The sequence below is a fragment of the Gymnoscopelus braueri genome (assembly GCF_963280865.1).
Source record: "Gymnoscopelus braueri genome assembly, chromosome: 15".
NCBI classification, from domain to species: Eukaryota; Metazoa; Chordata; class Actinopteri; order Myctophiformes; family Myctophidae; genus Gymnoscopelus; species Gymnoscopelus braueri.
In genome coordinates, this window is record NC_137620.1 from 48,154,546 (window position 1) to 48,172,760 (window position 18,215).

Consider the following 18,215-nt stretch of genomic DNA (forward strand, 5'->3'; position numbering starts at 1 on the left):
AAGATATGCTATAAAATCAGACGTAAAGTTATAAATTAACCTGAATATGTAAAATGTATTACCTATCTTCTCATAGCAGATGTCAGTTTGCAGAAGGATTTAAAGGATTATAAGATCAGTTTGAACAGACTTGATCGTGTGACATACGTCACTGAAGTGCCCTCCCTCAGCAGCATCTACACAGAGCTCTACGTCACAGTGGGAGAGAGTGAAGGGGTTAATAACCAACATGAGGTCTGGCAGCTTGAGACAGCTTCCAAGAAGAAGACACTCTATGACAAACCAATCAACTGCTGTGACATCTTTAAGCCCCTCCTCCTTGGCAGAGACAAACCCAGCAGAAGAGTTCTGACCAAGGGCATCGCTGGCATTGGAAAAACATTCTCTGTGCGTAAGTTCACTCTGGACTGGGCAAAGGGTTTGGAAAATCAAGACGTCATTCTCCTGATTCCCTTTTCATTCCGGGAGATGAACTTGGTCAGAGATGAGAAGCACAGTCTTCTCAACCTGATCCATGTTTTCCACCCAACATTAAAGAAGGTCACAGCAGAGCAGCTCGCTGTCTGGAAAGTTGGCTTCATCTTTGATGGTTTGGATGAAAGCAGGTTTCCGTTGCACTTCGACAACAATGACATTGTTTCTGATGTCACAGTGACATCATCAGTGGACGTGTTGTTGACAAACCTCATCAAAGGGAATCTGCTCCCTTCAGCTCTCCTCTGGATAACTACCAGACCTGCAGCAGCCAATCAGATCCCTCCTGCATGTGTTGACATGGTGACAGAAGTACGAGGGTTCACAGACTCCCAGAAGGAGGAGTTCTTCAGGAAAAGATTCAGTGATGAGAAGCTGGCCAGCAGAATCATCTCACACATGAAGACATCAAAGAGCCTCCACATCATGTGTCACATCCCAGTCTTCTGTTCGATCACTGCTACCGTTCTGGAGGACATGGTGAAGACAGACGAGACAGGACAACTGCCCAAGACCCTGACTCAGATGTACGGCCACTTCATGTTCGTCCAGACAAAGAGGTGGAAGAAGAAGTATCATGACAGTCATGATGTGAATCAAAAGCAGCTCATGGAGGCTGACAGGGAGGTTCTTCTGAAGCTGGGCAGGCTGGCGTTTGAACATCTGGAGAAAGGTAACATCATGTTTTACCAAGAAGACCTGGAAGAGTGTGGTCTTGATGTGAAAGACGCCTCGCTGTACTCAGGATTGTGCACAGAGATCTTCAAAGAAGAGACTGTGCAATCTCAGAGAAAAGTCTACAGCTTTGTTCATCTGAGCATCCAGGAGTTTCTGGCTGCAGTCTACCTGTTCCACTGTTTCACAGAGAAGAACATGAAGGTACTGAAGACATTCCTGGGAGTTGATGTGAGTTCCTTGGATGACTTCCTGCAGAGAGCCATGGAAAACGCCCTGAAGAGTAAGAATGGCCACCTGGACCTCTTTGTCCGCTTCCTTCATGGCCTCTCACTGGAGTCCAACCAGAGTCTGTTAGGAGGCCTGCTGGGTCAGACAGAGAGCAGTCCAGAGAGCATCCAGAGAGCCATCGACAACCTGAAGAAGATGAATGATCAAAGGTTCTCTCCTGACAGATGCATCAACATCTTCCACTGTCTGATGGAGATGAACGACCACTCGCTGCATCAGGAGATCCAACAGTACCTGGAGTCAGGGGACAGATCAAAGACAAGACTGTCTGAGTCCCAGTGTTCAGCTCTGGCCTTCATGCTGCTGATGTCAGAGGAGGTTCTGGATGAGTTGGACCTGTCCAAATACAACACAACATCAGACTGGGCGAGTTCCAGACTGATCCCAGCTGTGAGGAACAGCAGAAAGGCTCGGTTAGTAGTCATGTGAATAGAAAACCTATTAGAAGAGAACCAATCTACCATCACACCTAACACTATAAGTAGAAATGATGATTAACGTAAAATATCCTATAATAATCAGGTCTCAAATAGTGACTGGTGGTATTGTGTGTATGTGCAAATAAAGGCTAGTCCTATTAAAAGGATCCCTGGCTAATAAGCCATCCATACATTATAATTGCCCTCTATAACTAACATTAAAAAATAAAAACAACTTAAATATTCTCATCCCGAGTTTACACGTGTTGGGTGAAAAATATTATAATACTGAACTAAATGCGGGTGTATAACATTTTTTTTTGTGTAAATCAGAGAGCACTTTTTCCGCCACTTGTTTAACTTAACACAGCACGCCGGCATAGAGCACGCCGGTCACTTATCTTAACTCACAAAAACACATTGAACATCCTGTTAAACCTTCAAATTAAAACCATCTGAAAACGTAAATAACGACACATGTGTAGTGTACTGCGTGTATGCATGCACGTTCTCGCGCGTGGCTATATATGGAAAGCTCGCTCCTGCGTCCCCAACTTGTAAGCAACAGTAGGTTGTTTGTTTATAATGATTCACAATGAATCTTTGGATTTGATGAGGACTCCCGTGGTCGAGTCGCAGAATCACTTTCTGTTTCGTTTTCCTCGGTAGGTTTCACTGTTTTAAAATACTTGCTAAAATATGCACACTTTGCAGCTGTTGCACAGATATCTCTTGTATCCTCTCATTATGTTTTTGAGCTCCTAATTATTTTGTTTCCCTAAATTCGACTTGTAAACAAGCGGTGAATCAAATCACATGGCACATAGCGGCTGGAATGGAATACAATACAAGAACGCTCGTCCCAAAACACACTCGCCCCAGTTCTAATCCGGCAGCCTCTGTCCACGAAATGAATGGGGGCGAGTGTGTTTTGGGGCGAGCGTTTTGGTTACCACCGGAACGCTCGCCCAGAATCGTTTTTTCTACTCTCTCTCACTCTGCTGTCTGAGCCCTGAGCGTGAGTAGCACAGTGCAAGTTAACGCCAGTCAGTCAGCGCCGTCAGCGCCATCTTCATAATAGATAAATACACATTCAGACAGAACAGAATTAAAAAATATATTACCACAAAAGAAAATCATTTTTAATATTTTTTTCATGTAGCCCGAGGCTCGGCTCGGCCCGACCAATTAGCATACTTTTGAGGCCCGGCTCGGCCCGAAAACGTCGGGGCGGTCGGGTCGGGTTCGGGTAGAATTTGAGAACTCTAATTGATACCGCAGGGGAAAATGTCACCCAAACATGTTTTTAGTCTCATGGGTCCAGAGATCATGTGTACCAATTTGTGTGAGATTTGGACACAATCTGTAGGAGAAGAAGCAAAAAGTTAAAATATGTAATGAAATTACTAAATTAGTTCATAGATCCATGTGCATTACACACTGTAGTATACAGATTATGTCTTTCACTTCTATGTTTTCTGGTTCCCTTTGCTTATGACCTGTTAATATCTGGTTAACTAGATAGACATTTTCTTAGTTAATTTCCTTGAACATGAACTTGATCCAATATGTGTTGATACTCTCTGATTTTACGTATTCTACATTTTCAGATTTGTTGGCTGTTCCCTCGAAAAGACAGATTATGAGATTGTGGCTTCAGCTCTCAGCTCTAATCCTTCACATCTGAGAGAATTGGACCTCAGCTATAATGGCATGAAGGATGATTCATTCATGGAGCTCATCTCTGCTGGATTGAAGAGTCCACATTGTAAACTGGAGATACTACGGTCAGATTAATTAACCAGCATTCTTTTGATTAGTTTTGTTTTATTATTTATTGTTTGAATATAATAAGAAGAGTGAATAAAGTTTACATAATGGTATCCCACACTGAGTAGAATCATGATACGGTTCGAGTTTGGCCCGAGTTTGTGTTGGCTAGTCCACACTCTCAAAATGATACGGTACAGTAACTACAATATGTGATCCATCATGGCTGCTATAGGGAATTATTAGGTCTTATCAGGTGTATGTATACCTGGTAACTTACCAGGCCTGTCTGTCTGTCTGTCTGTCTGTCTGTCTGTCTGTCTGTCTGTCTGTCTGTCTGTCGATCTGATGTGAACTTGCTGCTGCCTGTCAGTTAGCTGCCTGTTGGAGGATTAAGATGATTTAGTTCACATTATTCCTGACTTTCTGCTCTTGGGTTTTTACTCCAAAACTCTGATAGTTAATCCAGATAATGTATCTGTAATTACAGACTTGCTGGCTGTAACATCACACAGACAGGATGTGAAGTCCTGGCCTCAGCTCTCAGCTCTATTCTTTCCCATTTGAGAGAATTGGATCTCAGTTTCATCAGCCTGCAGGAATCACAACTGGTTCAGCTCTCTGCTGCACTGAAGAGTCCACATTGTAGACTGCAGATCCTGAGGTAAATAATGTGTTTTCTCTCTGTGTGGATCTCTACTTGAACATCAACAGCAGTTTGTTAAATATGTATTTCTCTGCAGGTTGTCAGGCTGTGGGGTCACAGAGGAAGGCTGTTCTTCTCTGGCTTCAGCTCTGACCTTCAACCCCTCCCATCTGAAACAGCTGGACTTGAACTTCAGCCACTTAGGAGACTCTGATCTGAAGAAGCTCTCTGCTGCACTGGAGACTCTCAAGTGAGTAGACTTGGACTGTGTCCATGTTGGTTAGTGCAGTGTTTCCTTAGAATGTTTAACTGGCTTGCCAGGCGGGCCACTGTGCCCCCACAGGATTATAACATCCTGTTATGCCCACAAAAAGTTCGGAAACTTAACTTGGGTCGATTATATCACACCTTTAATAATACCAATTGGTATTGTGTTTAATATCATTTGTATTGATGATTAGCCACCTTTACAACGAGGTACAGCTTGTAAGGATTGGGCATTCGTTTAATGAGCAACACAGATAAACGTGTGGGTAGCACCTCCAAAAACATTGCCAAAATCCCCCAATGTGCTTCTGTTGGTAATCACTCTTGTTTTGAGCGACCTGCCAGCACACACCTGCCGAGAGGTGTTTGCCAGTCACAGGTGTGTGACTGGCACCTGAACATGGGTTCTGCAACTTTGTTGAGTTTGTGTATTTCGCCGCAACACTGCCCCCATGGAAAGATGCCACATTTGTCCCTTCATGATAAGGCCTGTGCAATAGGGCAAGGGAAGCTGGTGTTCCGTTACGCAGATTACGCATTATTTGGTGTTTACCCTGGTACTATTTGCAGGCAGGTGTGTGACTGGCACCTGAGCATGGGTCCTGCAACTTTGACATCTGTCTTTGGTACCGCTGTGCAAATCTTGCCTGTAAATCTCTGAAAGAAAACCTATGGTTCCTCAGTGAAGCAAAGGTGAGGAACCGCTCTTCTTGGGTTGTTGTCTTCCTTTGACTTCACCAGTCTTAGTCTTGGTCCTAAGTTATTAAATGGTTCCAGGGCTGACACCAAATAATGCTGTCACTCTGCATAACAGAACACCAGCTTCACTTGTCCTATTGCACGGGTCTTATCCTGAAGGGACAAACGTGGCATCTTTCCATGGGGGCAGTGTTACTGCTTGGAGCATCAACACAAACTCAACAAAGTTGCAGAACCCATGCTCAGGTTTTTTTGTTTTTGTTTTGAGCAACTTGCCAGCACACACCTGCTGGCAGGTGTGTGCTGGCAGGTCGCTCAAAACCAGACTGATTACCAACATAAGCATATTGGGGGATTTTGGCAATGTTTTTGGGGGCGCTACCCACATTTTTAGTTGTTGCTCATTCCACGAATGCCAGATCCTTACAACCTGTACACAACCCTTTTACTATAACCCTTTTTCTATATATAAATGCTGTATTAAATACTTAAGTATTCAACAGTAGATATCAATGTATTGCTGCATTAACATTTTGACATGAAAAAGAAATGCAAAGATTTTCCAGAAATGTTCAAAAAATATAAGTTCACAACAAACCACTACGTGACATGTTGTGAGTTTGTAGATCTGCTATTTTCACTATACGTGAAATAGGGGTTTAGTGGTTAAAATACAAAAAAAGGATCATAAAAATACTAGGGCCGGGACTTTATCGCGTTAATTTCGATCAATTAATTACAGAAAAAATTAACGCATTTTAATCGCACCTATTTTTGCACCGTGGAACGTTTCTCACTGGACGAGTTTCAGACGGACCGATCATACCAGCGCAACAACAAAGTTAACTGCAGCCATTACAGTGCATGAAAACATGATGCCTGCTTGATAATTGTGTGTGTGTGTGTGTGTGTGTGTGTGTGTGTGTGTGTGTGTGTGTGTGTGTGTGTGTGTGTGTGTGTGTGTGTGTGTGTGTGTGTGTGTGTGTGTGTGTGTGTGTGTGTGTCAAAAGGAACAGAACTGTGTTATTTTACAGAAACTATAATTACATCCTCTTCATATCAGCGTTCTTTGAAAATGAAATCACACTTTTAGATGTAATTTAGATCATTTCATCATTCTATGGCAGGAGAATGAAAATACACTTTATAAATGTAAAAACTAAACACATGTCTAAACCTTCTCCTCCAAGCCGGGCCGGACGGGCTGCCTGGTCAACATAATGTTAGGAGAAACACTGTAGTGTACATAATAATAATAATAATAATAATAATAATAATAATAATGATAATGATAATAATAATAATAATGTCAGGTAGTGGAGACGTTGTGTTAGACAATGATTCAATCAATCAATCAATCAATCAATCAATCAATCAAAGTTTATTTAAATAGCACAATTCAGAGACTTAAAGACTTAAAAACGAAAAAAAAGCTGAGATGCATATAAATACATTTATTTAAAAGAAATACAAATAATTCAAAAGAACAAGTGAAACGGGAAGATAAATGCAGCAAATAAGTAAAATCAATGCTAAAAAGATGTGTTTTAAGATGTATTTAAAGATGTCCACAGATTCAGAGACCCTCAGATCCCCCGGCAGGCTGTTCCAAAGCGTGGGACCATAATAGCTAAAAGCTGCTCCTCCATACTTTTTAGTTTTAGTCTGTAGAATGTGTAGGAGACCAGCGCTAGAGGATCTAAGGGCCCTGCCGGGCACGTACTGAGGAAGCATTGCTGACAAGTAGGAAGGTGCATTCCCATTAAATGACTTCAAAACCACTAAAAGGATCTTAAAATCTAAAACTGACAGGCAGCCAATGCAGGGACTTTAAAATAGGTGTAATGTGTGTCTCCGTTTGGTGTGTTCTGGAGAAGTTGTAAAATAGTTTATTTAGTAAGACCAGACAGGAGAGCATTACAGTAATCAAGCCTGCTAGTGATAAAACACTATTCATTGTTGTTCTACTTCCTACAGTGTGAATCATGGAGGAGAACACTGGATTAAACCTCAACTCCTGACAAGATGTGAGTATCTGTCTGTCTGTCTGTCTGTCTGTCTGTCTGTCTGTCTGTCTGTCTGTCACATTAACATGTTATGCATTGTTTTATACTCCGTTGGCCCCTCCCTCCCTGTAGTCAACTAACTAAGTACATTTACTCAAGTACTGTACTTGAGTACAATTTTGAGTTTGTTTTTGTTTTTGTTTTTACTTCACTGGAGTATTTCCAATTGTCAGTACATTTACTTCTACTCCACTACATCTCAGAGGCAAATATTGTACTTTTACTCCACTACAATTATTTGAAAACTTTAGTTCAGTCAGACAACTCTTGGATTGGATTAGAATATATATTTATTGAGCAAGCTTGAGCATGGATATAGAAAGCATAAGGAAGCATAGTTTGGCGTCAGGACTCTGAATCCATTCACTCCCTGTAAGAATAACATTTTAATAAATGTTACATGCCAAATAGCATTTACAGGGAATGAATAAAGACCCCCACGGGGATCTAGAAACAGAACCTACAGGTGGATGCCGGGGAGGCGGTGGGATGAGACTATTCATGGTCAGCAGCATACGTAGGCAAGCAAGGGCAGCAGATCCGGCAGGATCTCGGCAGCAGAGCAGCAGCAGCGTCGCACGTCAGAGCAGCAGAAGAGCGCAACCAGACTGAACAGGTAGGCAGAGCATTACTTATAACCCACCGACCAGGAGAAGAGTGCATGTGACTTAGTCACCTGATCGGTTAGCCCAATCCCTTGAGTTGCCTGGCCTGAACTAGCTCCGTAAACTGCGCCTCATTTCAGTCAGACAACTCTTGGATTGGATTAGAATATATATTTATTGAGCAAGCTTGAGCATGGATATAGAAAGCATAAAGAAGCATAGTTTGGCGTCAGGACTCTGAATCCATTCACTCCCTGTAAGAATAACATTTTAATAAATGTTACATGCCAAATAGCATTTACAGGGAATTAATAAAGACCCCCAAAACAGCAAGAACCCCCAAAACCGCTTGGGAACACAGAGCCTGACGCCGGACCAACCATCTGTGAGAATGGTGGAGCTCCATAATTAACATGATATAATGACTGAGTTCCTCATCATTAAATTTAACTAAACAAATGCAGCATGCATCCATGTGTTCAACAAGCCTGATGAATCCAGGTACCTGCTGATCCCTGAATTCAGGAGTCCTAGACGATATCCTAATATGGTGTCCACAGCTGTGCCGCACCAAATCGGATTCGAAGAGGACATTCTATATTTATTTCTTTTTCAAAGAAATCTGCTATATATATATATATACACATATATATATATAAAAGTCATCCTATGATGAATGATAACTATTGTTTATCATCCATAATAAATAAAGTGTACTGACTATGTGTGTAAAGACGTGCTATCTTTACTTAACATCTGAATCAGTACTATATATAAAATATTAGCCTGACTGTATAGTCATAAATAGCCCAACATTTTTTAACGCTGCCATAGAAAACCCAAATCTTTTTTAACGCTGCCATAGAAACCCAACATTTTGTAACGCTGCCATAGAAACCCAACATTTTTTAACGCTGCCATAGAAACCCAACATTTTTTAACGCTGCCATAGAAACCCACATTTTTTTAACGCTGCCATAGAAACCCAACATTTTTTAACGCTGCCATAGAAACCCAACATTTTTTAACGCTGCCATAGAAACCCAAATTTTTTTTTAACGGTGCCATAGAAAGCCCAACATTTTTTAGCGCTACCAAGGAAAGCCCAAATTTTTTTAACGCTATAGAATAAACCAACATTTTTTTTAGCACCATGACATCACCACTAAACTAAATCCCCAGCAATCCACCCGAGTTGTAATTAAAGCGTCAATAATGCTTAAGCAGCATTTATTGAATTAGCGATAGAACAGCTCATACTCATGAGCTTTTTGCCTGCAGAATGTCATCCTTATTAACCAATATCTACGTAAGCTCCTGAGGACCATCGCCCCATAGATTTAGAGAAGCAGAAGACAAGTAGCGCTGCAGGTGTAGCTACACCAATACGGAGGATGGAGAAAGCCCGCAGCTTGAGCAGATCTCTCGCAGCTTGCAGTGAACCAGTTCAAGTTTAGGCCTACAGATGGAGAGACAAACACAATGTTATTGCAATTCTGGATTAGCCCGGCCATCCTATGACCAATTTAACCCATTTTGAGTTCATGTTGCCATTTACCGTATAGCAACATGCATTTTATATATATATTTTTTTTTAACTATTTGAAGTTTCCAGAACTTAGTCAGGATTTAGAAGGCGATTTTTTAAATCGGCCTTGGTCTAAATGGGTTAAGCGCCATGTGGCAGCATGTTAGCAATTAGCATCATAGCAGTTGATGCAGAAAGAATATGGTATACAAGCTTAAATTATAGCTTGCAGAGCTTGACGCAGATTATTAGACATGTGAATAATATTAACTAACGCCGATATCCCTCCATCCATAGCCTAATAGATTTAGCACGAAATGCCATCTGTTGCAAGTCTGAATCGGCCCAACAGAGCCAGACGCCAGAGGGTTGGCAGAATTGATTTAGCAGAGTTTAGCAGCGAGGCTAGGCAGCTCAGTAGATAATGCAGCATAGGTGCCGAGAAGACATTGAGAAGCCCACATCTCAAGCGCTCTCTCACGCTGCCTTGAGAGCCTTGTGCTGGCCCGCACAGTAGATGATGCAGCATGGTGCTGAGAACACTGAGAAGCCCACATCTCGAGCAGCTCTCTCACGCTGCCTTGAGAGCTCACAGAGCCGCCAAGAGCGTAGGTAGTTCAACCTGGAATCTAGAACCAGAAGCAGAATTATCCTTGCAATTACCATGGTAAGCCACCCTGGACGAGATGACGCCGTTATAGACCGCTGGGACAGGAATTTACTTCCTGAAGCCACTCACACATCCACAGTGAAAAGTGCGTGCTTCACTGTGGATGTGTGGGGACGCATGCTGCACGCCAATGCGCGAGTGTGGCCTCAATCCTGACACAGTCAGTTGCACACCGCAAGCTGCTGGTTGCGCTGCAACACTCGTCACCAGTGATGAACACACCGTGATGTGGTGCCAAATATGCCGTGAGCATCCCAATCTGGCGGATAAAGCAGCGCCTTATATACGGGGACAAAGACTTCCAGTCACCCAGCTTTTGATAAGCATGAGAAAAGCAAAGAGCCAACATAGTGTAACTATTGATAACAGGAGCAGCCAGGATCGGAGTCCCTCTTTATCCGTCCTGCGAGATATTTCGCGGATTGGTGCGCACCAGCCAACATTGACAAATGACTGATATCTTGACTCTACTAAAGCCCCACCATCTATCCTGTTGCAATACTTTACTTCTGTAAGCTTGTTGCTCATAACATGACAACATCACTTGGCAACCAACTTTTCTATATACTGTACCATATACCTTCCACATGGAAGCAAGCATGCCATGATAGCTTGTGCTACCACAATCCGGAGCTATCCCCATAAGCAAGCCATGCTGAGTTAGCTTGTGCTACAATCAATTTGATAGCTTTACGCATGGGAAGTAAAACATGCTGTGTTTAGCTTGTGCTACCGACCATCCAAGCTTCCACATAAGAAGCAAAACAACTGAATTAGCTTGTGCTACGAACAATCCGAGCTCCCACGTGGGAAGCAAAACATGCTGTGCTAGCCTATGCTACAAACAATCCAGAGCTATCCACATAAGAAGCAACACATGCTGTGATAGCTTGTGCTAAACAATTCGCCTCCACATAGGCAAAACATGCTGTGCTAGCCTGTGCTACAACCAATCTAAAGCTTCCACATAGAAGCAAACATGCTGAGCTAGCCTGTGCTACAAACAATCTAAAGCTTCCACATAAGCAAACATGCTGTGCTACGACAATCTAAAGCTTCTACAAGAAGCAAACGTACCGTGTTAGCCTGTGCTACAACGTCTCTACCATCTCTTATCCAAGTCTATGCAGCAAAATGAGAATCCCTTTAGCTCATCCTGATCCTTAACAAGTGTAATTTAGCAATACAAGAGCCTAACAACGGTAGAATGCAACCAATAACGTCTAATCTGCACTGCAAGTTCATTTGATTATTTCATCGTAATATGAAACGGCCTACCTCCACCACATATTAGAGCAATTGAACTGCTACATGATTTGACACTGACACTGTCACTGTTGAAGACACGAGGCCTGCAAACCTGACTTCCCCAGTATCCAAGGTGAACAGCACTCATCCCCATCGGCATTAGGCATCCCATCACCATGCATTAAGCCGGACATGGAAAAAGAAGCACAAAGCAGAATATCAATGAATGCTGATAAATGACTTTGCGTGATATTGCTTTCAATTGCTAAATGTGAGGTAGATGAATGCAGTATTAATGAGGTAGTGGCCATAGCACTAGTAGTAACTAAGCATGTTCATGATCGGCACGTTTGCAGCAATTTTAGTACTAGCAGCATTAGTCGATTATAGCGGTGGTAGCAATGTAGTCCACATCATTAGCATAATCATGATTAGCAGACATTTTGCCAGCAATTGCAGAATGAGTAGCATTAATGCAGTAGCCTAGGAATGCAGTCAACATAATTAGCATGATCATCATGATGGCACTAGTATGAGTAGCATGCATTGACTGCAGAACAATGTCAGCAGTTTTAGCCTAATCATGATCAGCAGCCAGTTAGTAGCAGTTGAAGAACGACTAGCATTATCTGAACAGTAGAAGCATGCAGTGAGGAGCTTTAGCATAATGGAGACCATTGTGTTGATGGCAGCAATCTAGTACAATTTAGTACAGCAACTCAGCACTAACATGAACATTGAGATGATGGCAGCAATTTAGTGCTGCAACTTTAGCATCAACATGAACAGTGAGTTTTCCTACTCTGCAAATAGATGCCAGACATAGCTACACGAGAGATAACTAATTTCAATGAATTCTAGCAGCATTAACATTTAAACTGCAGTGCAACTACTTCTTGAACACTACTCACAAGTTAGCTTCCCCTCTCTCCTTCGCATGGGTAGAGAAGTGTTCGGTCATCAACTATAAGCCTAAAACAACATCCGGTGGACGAGCTCTTCAGAATAAGAGTACCGTCTAAAGCCACTGAACTATCCATGAATACAATAACTATAAATTAAGCAAGATGCAGCCAACTGAGCATATCCGTGTTTTACCCAGTAGCCTACATAAAGATATTAATCTGAACATTAGAGCCAGAACAACAAAGCGACTCACAAAGTGACGCCATGCCCTCTCTCTCTATCTACCATGGCAGTAGCACTTACCAGCGCGCATCCGTTCCTCTGTGAACGATAGATCGGTGATATCATCTTTTGAGAGAGAAGCAAGCAACTAGGTCTAGAAACCCAATCTTGAGATAAAGTGAACTACTTTGAACAAATACACGCTAAACTGGGGACCATAACAGAACCCCAAGCCCATCGTTGCTTACGATAAGGAAACAGAAACTTAAGCAACACTGTTGGTGAACTACCGTTAACCCAGTGCCATAAAGAGAGTTCTGACACTAGCGTCGACTCCCATTGTAAGAATGGAATGCGGAAGTGCTCCGTCTATCTCAATGAGGCAGGCAGTCCCAATGTTTGGAACTATACCGAAGGAGCCCGTTTGATCAAGCGTGTCGTTACTCTATTTCTACACTCTCTAGTTGACCATACTGAGATCGATCAATGACGAACGCTACTGCTTTTGAGCTGAGCGTTTAGCAAGCGATTTTTTTTAACTTAAGTAAAGAAAGTAATACCACGTTTAGAACCAGTAGCACACAGCTGAGTAGCTATGATTAGCGCAGCATGGACAATGGCAGCACGCAAATAACCATCAACCAAGGAATAATATGAGACTATTCATGGTCAGCAGCATACGTAGGCAAGCAAGGGCAGCAGATCCGGCAGGATCTCGGCAGCAGAGCAGCAGCAGCGTCGCACGTCAGAGCAGCAGAAGAGCGCAACCAGACTGAACAGGTAGGCAGAGCATTACTTATAACCCACCGACCAGGAGAAGAGTGCATGTGACTTAGTCACCTGATCGGTTAGCCCAATCCCTTGAGTTGCCTGGCCTGAACTAGCTCCGTAAACTGCGCCTCATTTACTAGTTACTTTGTAGATGCAGATTATTATTACAAAACATACACTTCAGCCCTATATACATTTCGGCCATTTGAAAATAGTCGATCCACAAGCTCACAATGCGCTGTGATGTGACGCATTGTGAGCTTGTAGATCTGCTATTTTCAAAATATTTTTTATACATTTCATACATTTGAAAATTGGGCATTCTGCATGATGAGTACTTTTACTTTTGGTACTTTAAGTACATTTTGATATCAATACTTTTGTACTTGTACTCAAGTCAATTTTAAATTCCGGACTTTTACTTGTAACAGGTTATTTCTACATTGCAGTATTGATACTTTTACTTAGGTAAAACATTTGAGTACTTTTTCCACCACTGCAACTCCCCTAGAATGTAGTGATTTTTTTAATATAAATATAACATGTTAAACTCAAATCTTTGCTAATAATAATTTTTAATGATAATATTCCCTGTCCTGAAAACCAGTGGTGGACAAAGTATTTACTCAAGTAAATACTGTAGTATTGAAAAGTACCTATTACTATTACAGCACTTTTTTTTTTAAATAAATCAATGCATTGTTGTATTGAAATTAAGAACCAAAAAATAAATATATAAAAACAGAACTTTTTAAATATAGTTAAAATATCAGATATTATGCGTTGTGAGCTTGTAGATCTGATATTTTCACTATATTTGAAATAGAGCTTAAGTGGTTAACCCATTAAGACCTGAGGCTGATTCTACAAATGTCTTCTAAATCCTGGTTCTCAAACCTTTTCATGTCAAGGACCCCCAACATTATATGTATTTGGCCGTGGACCCCCTTCTCAAAATATTTAGTTCCAGGGACCGCCAGAAGCAAAGATTTGAGTTAAAAATGTTCACTTTAAAGATACATATATATATTCAACGATTTGCACACATGTTAAATTCTTTTTCAAAATAGCAGATCTACAAGCTCATAGTGCGGCACTCGGTGCCGCGCTATGAGCTTAAAACATTATTTAATTATTTTTATTTTGTATGTTAAATACTTAAACCCACTTCACTGACTGGAGTTCCTCAGGGCTCTGTGTCCCTCTACACCAAATATGTTCCCTGACAAATATCAGATCTACAAGCTCACAACCACACATGGTTCCTCAAAGAACCTTATTTGAACCATTAACCACTTAAACCCCTGCATCCCAATGTTGGCCATGTCTTAATACGTGAACATTCATCAGAAATACCAGATCTACAAGCTCACAACGCTTCATGCTGAGATGCATTGTGAGCTTGTAGATCTGCTATTTTCGACAGAGATTTGTAGTGTGGAGGGAAAAAAACTGAGCAGACCAAATAAAGAGCCCTGGGAGACACCGGTCCATGAAGGGTTAAAGTGGTTAAGGGTTCTCAAAGTGGGGTCCGGGGACCCCCATGGGTCCTTGAGGGGGTTCCAGGGGGTCCCCAGCTAAATGTGTTCATACAGCATCACACTCATTTTAACCCCTTGTTTTCCATATTCTACACGTTGGCTAATGAACCCATTCAGACCTGGAAAGCATCTCTGTGTCATTTTACATTTATCTTTATATTTAGAAACAGCTTTTTCACAAACGTCTATCAGCCTCAGGTCTAAATGAGTTACAAATAGCAGATCTACAAGCTCACAGAGCATCACCTTGTGCCGTACTGTGAGCTTATACATCTGCTATTTTTGTGTGTGTGTGTGTGTGTGTGTGTGTTTGTGTGTGTGTGTGTGTGTGTGTGCGTGTGTGTGTGTGTGTGTCACTCAGTGAATGATGTTTTTAATTTACTGTGTTTTTATTCTCATCAGATTTCTCTCATCTCACTCTGGACACAAACACAGCACAGAGAAGACTCTCTCTGTCTGAGAACAACATGAAGGCGACACGGATGGAAGAGAGTCAGCGTCCTCCTGATCATCCTGACAGGTTTGATAGAAAGGTCCAGGTTCTGTGTTCAGAGGGTCTGACTGGACGCTGTTACTGGGAGGTAGAGTGGAGTGGATGGGTTGAGATAGCAGTGACTTACAGAGGAATCAACAGGAAAGGAGAGGGTGAGGACTGTGTGCTTGGATTGAATGACAAGTCCTGGAGTCTGGCCTGTAGAGATGGTCACCATGGTAACAGTTACACAGTCAGACACAATAGTAAGTTCACTTACCTTCCTGTCTATCCCTCTGACTCCTCCAACAGAGTAGCAGTGTATCTAGACTGTTCTGCAGGGTCTCTGTCTTTTTACATAGTGTTAGAGGACACTCTGACACACCTTTACACCTTCCAGAACACATTCACTGAACCTCTCTATGCTGGGTTTGGGTTTGACCCTGACTCCTCTGTGTCTCTGTGTGAGGACAGACAGGGTGATGTATCATAATGTAATAATCAGGAACAGGTGTGGTGGTGGGGGGGGGGGGGCTCTGTGTGTCTAACACATTTAAACATGAATATTGTATAGATGTATAGATCCATGAATTCAGTGGTTCTCAATGTGGGGTCCGGGGACCCCCAGGGGTCCTTGAGGGGGTTCCAGGGGGTCCTCAGGGACATTCATGTATATAGCATCAAAATCAGTGTAACCACCTTAACCATAATTATATACATTGAACTCTTTGAAAATAGCAGATCTACAAGCTCACTACGAGTCGCGACGCGTTGTGAGCTTGTAGATCTGCTATTTTCAAAGAAAGGAATCCTGTATAAAATGGGGTCTCTGGTACAAAGTCTTTTCAGATGGGGGTCCTTGATATGAAACCCTTTGAGAACCACTGGTCTAGCAGTGGTTCTCAACCTGTGGGTCTGGACCCCCAAGGGGGTCCCCACATGATTTTTTGGGGGGTCCCCAGATGACAGTGAAATGACAATTTAAGGACTTTTAACTCATTGAGTGCCATTAAAAAATCCTCCGGATCCTATTGGTTCACCGATCTGTCCGTCAGCCCCCGCCCCGCCTCGAGCCCCTCCTCCTCCCCAATGTGTAGCATTGAGAGCCCTGACGTCACAACATTTGGAGCGACGCCCACTGCACTCTGGTTGGTTGGAGAAATGAAACACTTCCTATACCCGGAACATCAACTGGTTGGTCCAGGCTTTTATTTTTTAGCAAAACTAAAAAATAAAAGCCTGGAGATCGAGTCTTAATTAAAAGTAATGCCTCAACTCCTACCATTCTAAGTCAGGGTGGGGGGTCCCCAGTTCAGTTATGATAATTTGTAGGGGTCCCCAGTTCAATTATGATTATTTTTAGGGGTCCCCAGTTCAAATATGATTATTTTGGGGGGTCTCCAGTTCAAATATGATTATTTTGGGGGGTCTCCAGTTCAAATATGATTATTTTGGGGGGTCTCCAGTTCAAATATGATTATTTTGGGGGGTCTCCAGTTCAAATATGATTAATTTGGGGGGTCCCCAGTTCAAATATGATTATTTTGGGGGGTCTCCAGTTCAAATATGATTATTTTGGGGGGTCTCCACCTATAAAGTCTGAGAATCTCTGGTCTAGAACATTTAAACATGAATATTGTAAAGTTCTATTAAAAATGGGTTTTGTAAATCATTGTATTTTACCTTTAAAATGTCATTTCATTTAATTATCTTCATTAAAATGAAACCAATGCTATTGTATCTACATTGAGCTGATGTTACATTCATTAATACTATTGTGTTAATAAAAACTACAAGAAAGAAAAACATTAGGATATCATTTATTTACAGTGTACTGAGAACACACACACACACACACACACACACACACACACACACACACACACACACACACACACACACACACACACACACACACACACACACACACACACACACACACACACACACACACACACACACACACACACACACACACACGTTTGTATTACTGTATTGTGAGAACATCAACATGATATGACATTTTATGAATTCCATATAAATTAGCTTTTTGTCATTTTTAAGCTCACAGCCAGGGGCGGATTTAGGGATCTGGAGGCCCTTGGAACAGAAGTGTATTATTTGTTTGCTATTGATTTGTCAGTTATTTAGTCTGGCTTAAATATAAAGTAACTAAGTTAAACACCTGCCGATCCTGTTGTTTTTCCTTTTAGTTAATTATTATCCTTTCAAAGTAAAAGGCAGATTGTTACAAATGGCATTTTAAAATAATTTTAAAATACGGAGATAAGAGGTGTCTGCCTGACAGTATAGGTAATGTGGCCCCCTGGAGTGAGTGTGTAAAGATAGTGGCCCTCTACATCATTAAACAGACAGTATAATGTGGCCCCCTGGAGTGAGTGTGTAAATATAGTGGCCCTCTACATCATTAAACAGACAGTATATGTAATGAGGCCCCCTGGAGTGAGTGTGTAAATATAGTGTCCCTCTACATCATTAAACAGACAGTATATGTAATGTGGCCCCCTGGAGTGAGTGTGTAAATATAGTGGCCCTCTACATCATTTGAAAATAGCCGATCTACAAGCTCACAATGTGTTGCATTGTGTGCTTGTAGATCTGCTATTTTCAAAAGATGTTCATACATTTGAAAATGTAGTGTATTTTGCACAAGCATGACAATATAGTTGAAAGGAAGTAGAAAGGCCCAGACCAGTAATGTTCCTCAAGTCGATTTATTGGACAACAAGAACGAAATGACAAAAGTCATATTCTACCAGGTGCTCTGTGTGTGTGTGTGTGTGTGTGTGTGTGTGTGTGTGTGTGTGTGTGTGTGTGTGTGTGTGTGTGTGTGTGTGTGTGTGTGTGTGTGTGTGTGTGTGTGTGTGTGTGTGTGTGTGTGTGTGTGTGTGTGTGTGTGTGTGTGTGTGTGTGTGTGATTGTTT

General features: G+C 41.9%; 2 protein-coding genes across 2 annotated transcripts in view; both read left to right on the forward strand.

Moving 5' to 3' along the window:
- Positions 1 to 18,215, forward strand: part of LOC308102372 (uncharacterized protein) — a 1,220,233-nt gene that overhangs the window by 282,958 nt on the left and 919,060 nt on the right. The gene's annotated exons all lie outside the window — the stretch shown is intronic.
- LOC308102178 (uncharacterized protein) lies at positions 901 to 16,005 on the forward strand (the record flags this gene model as incomplete). Its single annotated transcript, XM_080451778.1, has 7 exons — positions 901 to 1,147; positions 1,316 to 1,432; positions 1,754 to 1,853; positions 3,563 to 3,646; positions 4,373 to 4,525; positions 7,219 to 7,268; positions 15,201 to 16,005. The coding sequence occupies 7 exons, from the start codon at positions 901 to 903 to the stop codon at positions 15,761 to 15,763; spliced, it is 1,314 nt and encodes a 437-aa protein (XP_080307904.1). The 3' UTR covers positions 15,764 to 16,005.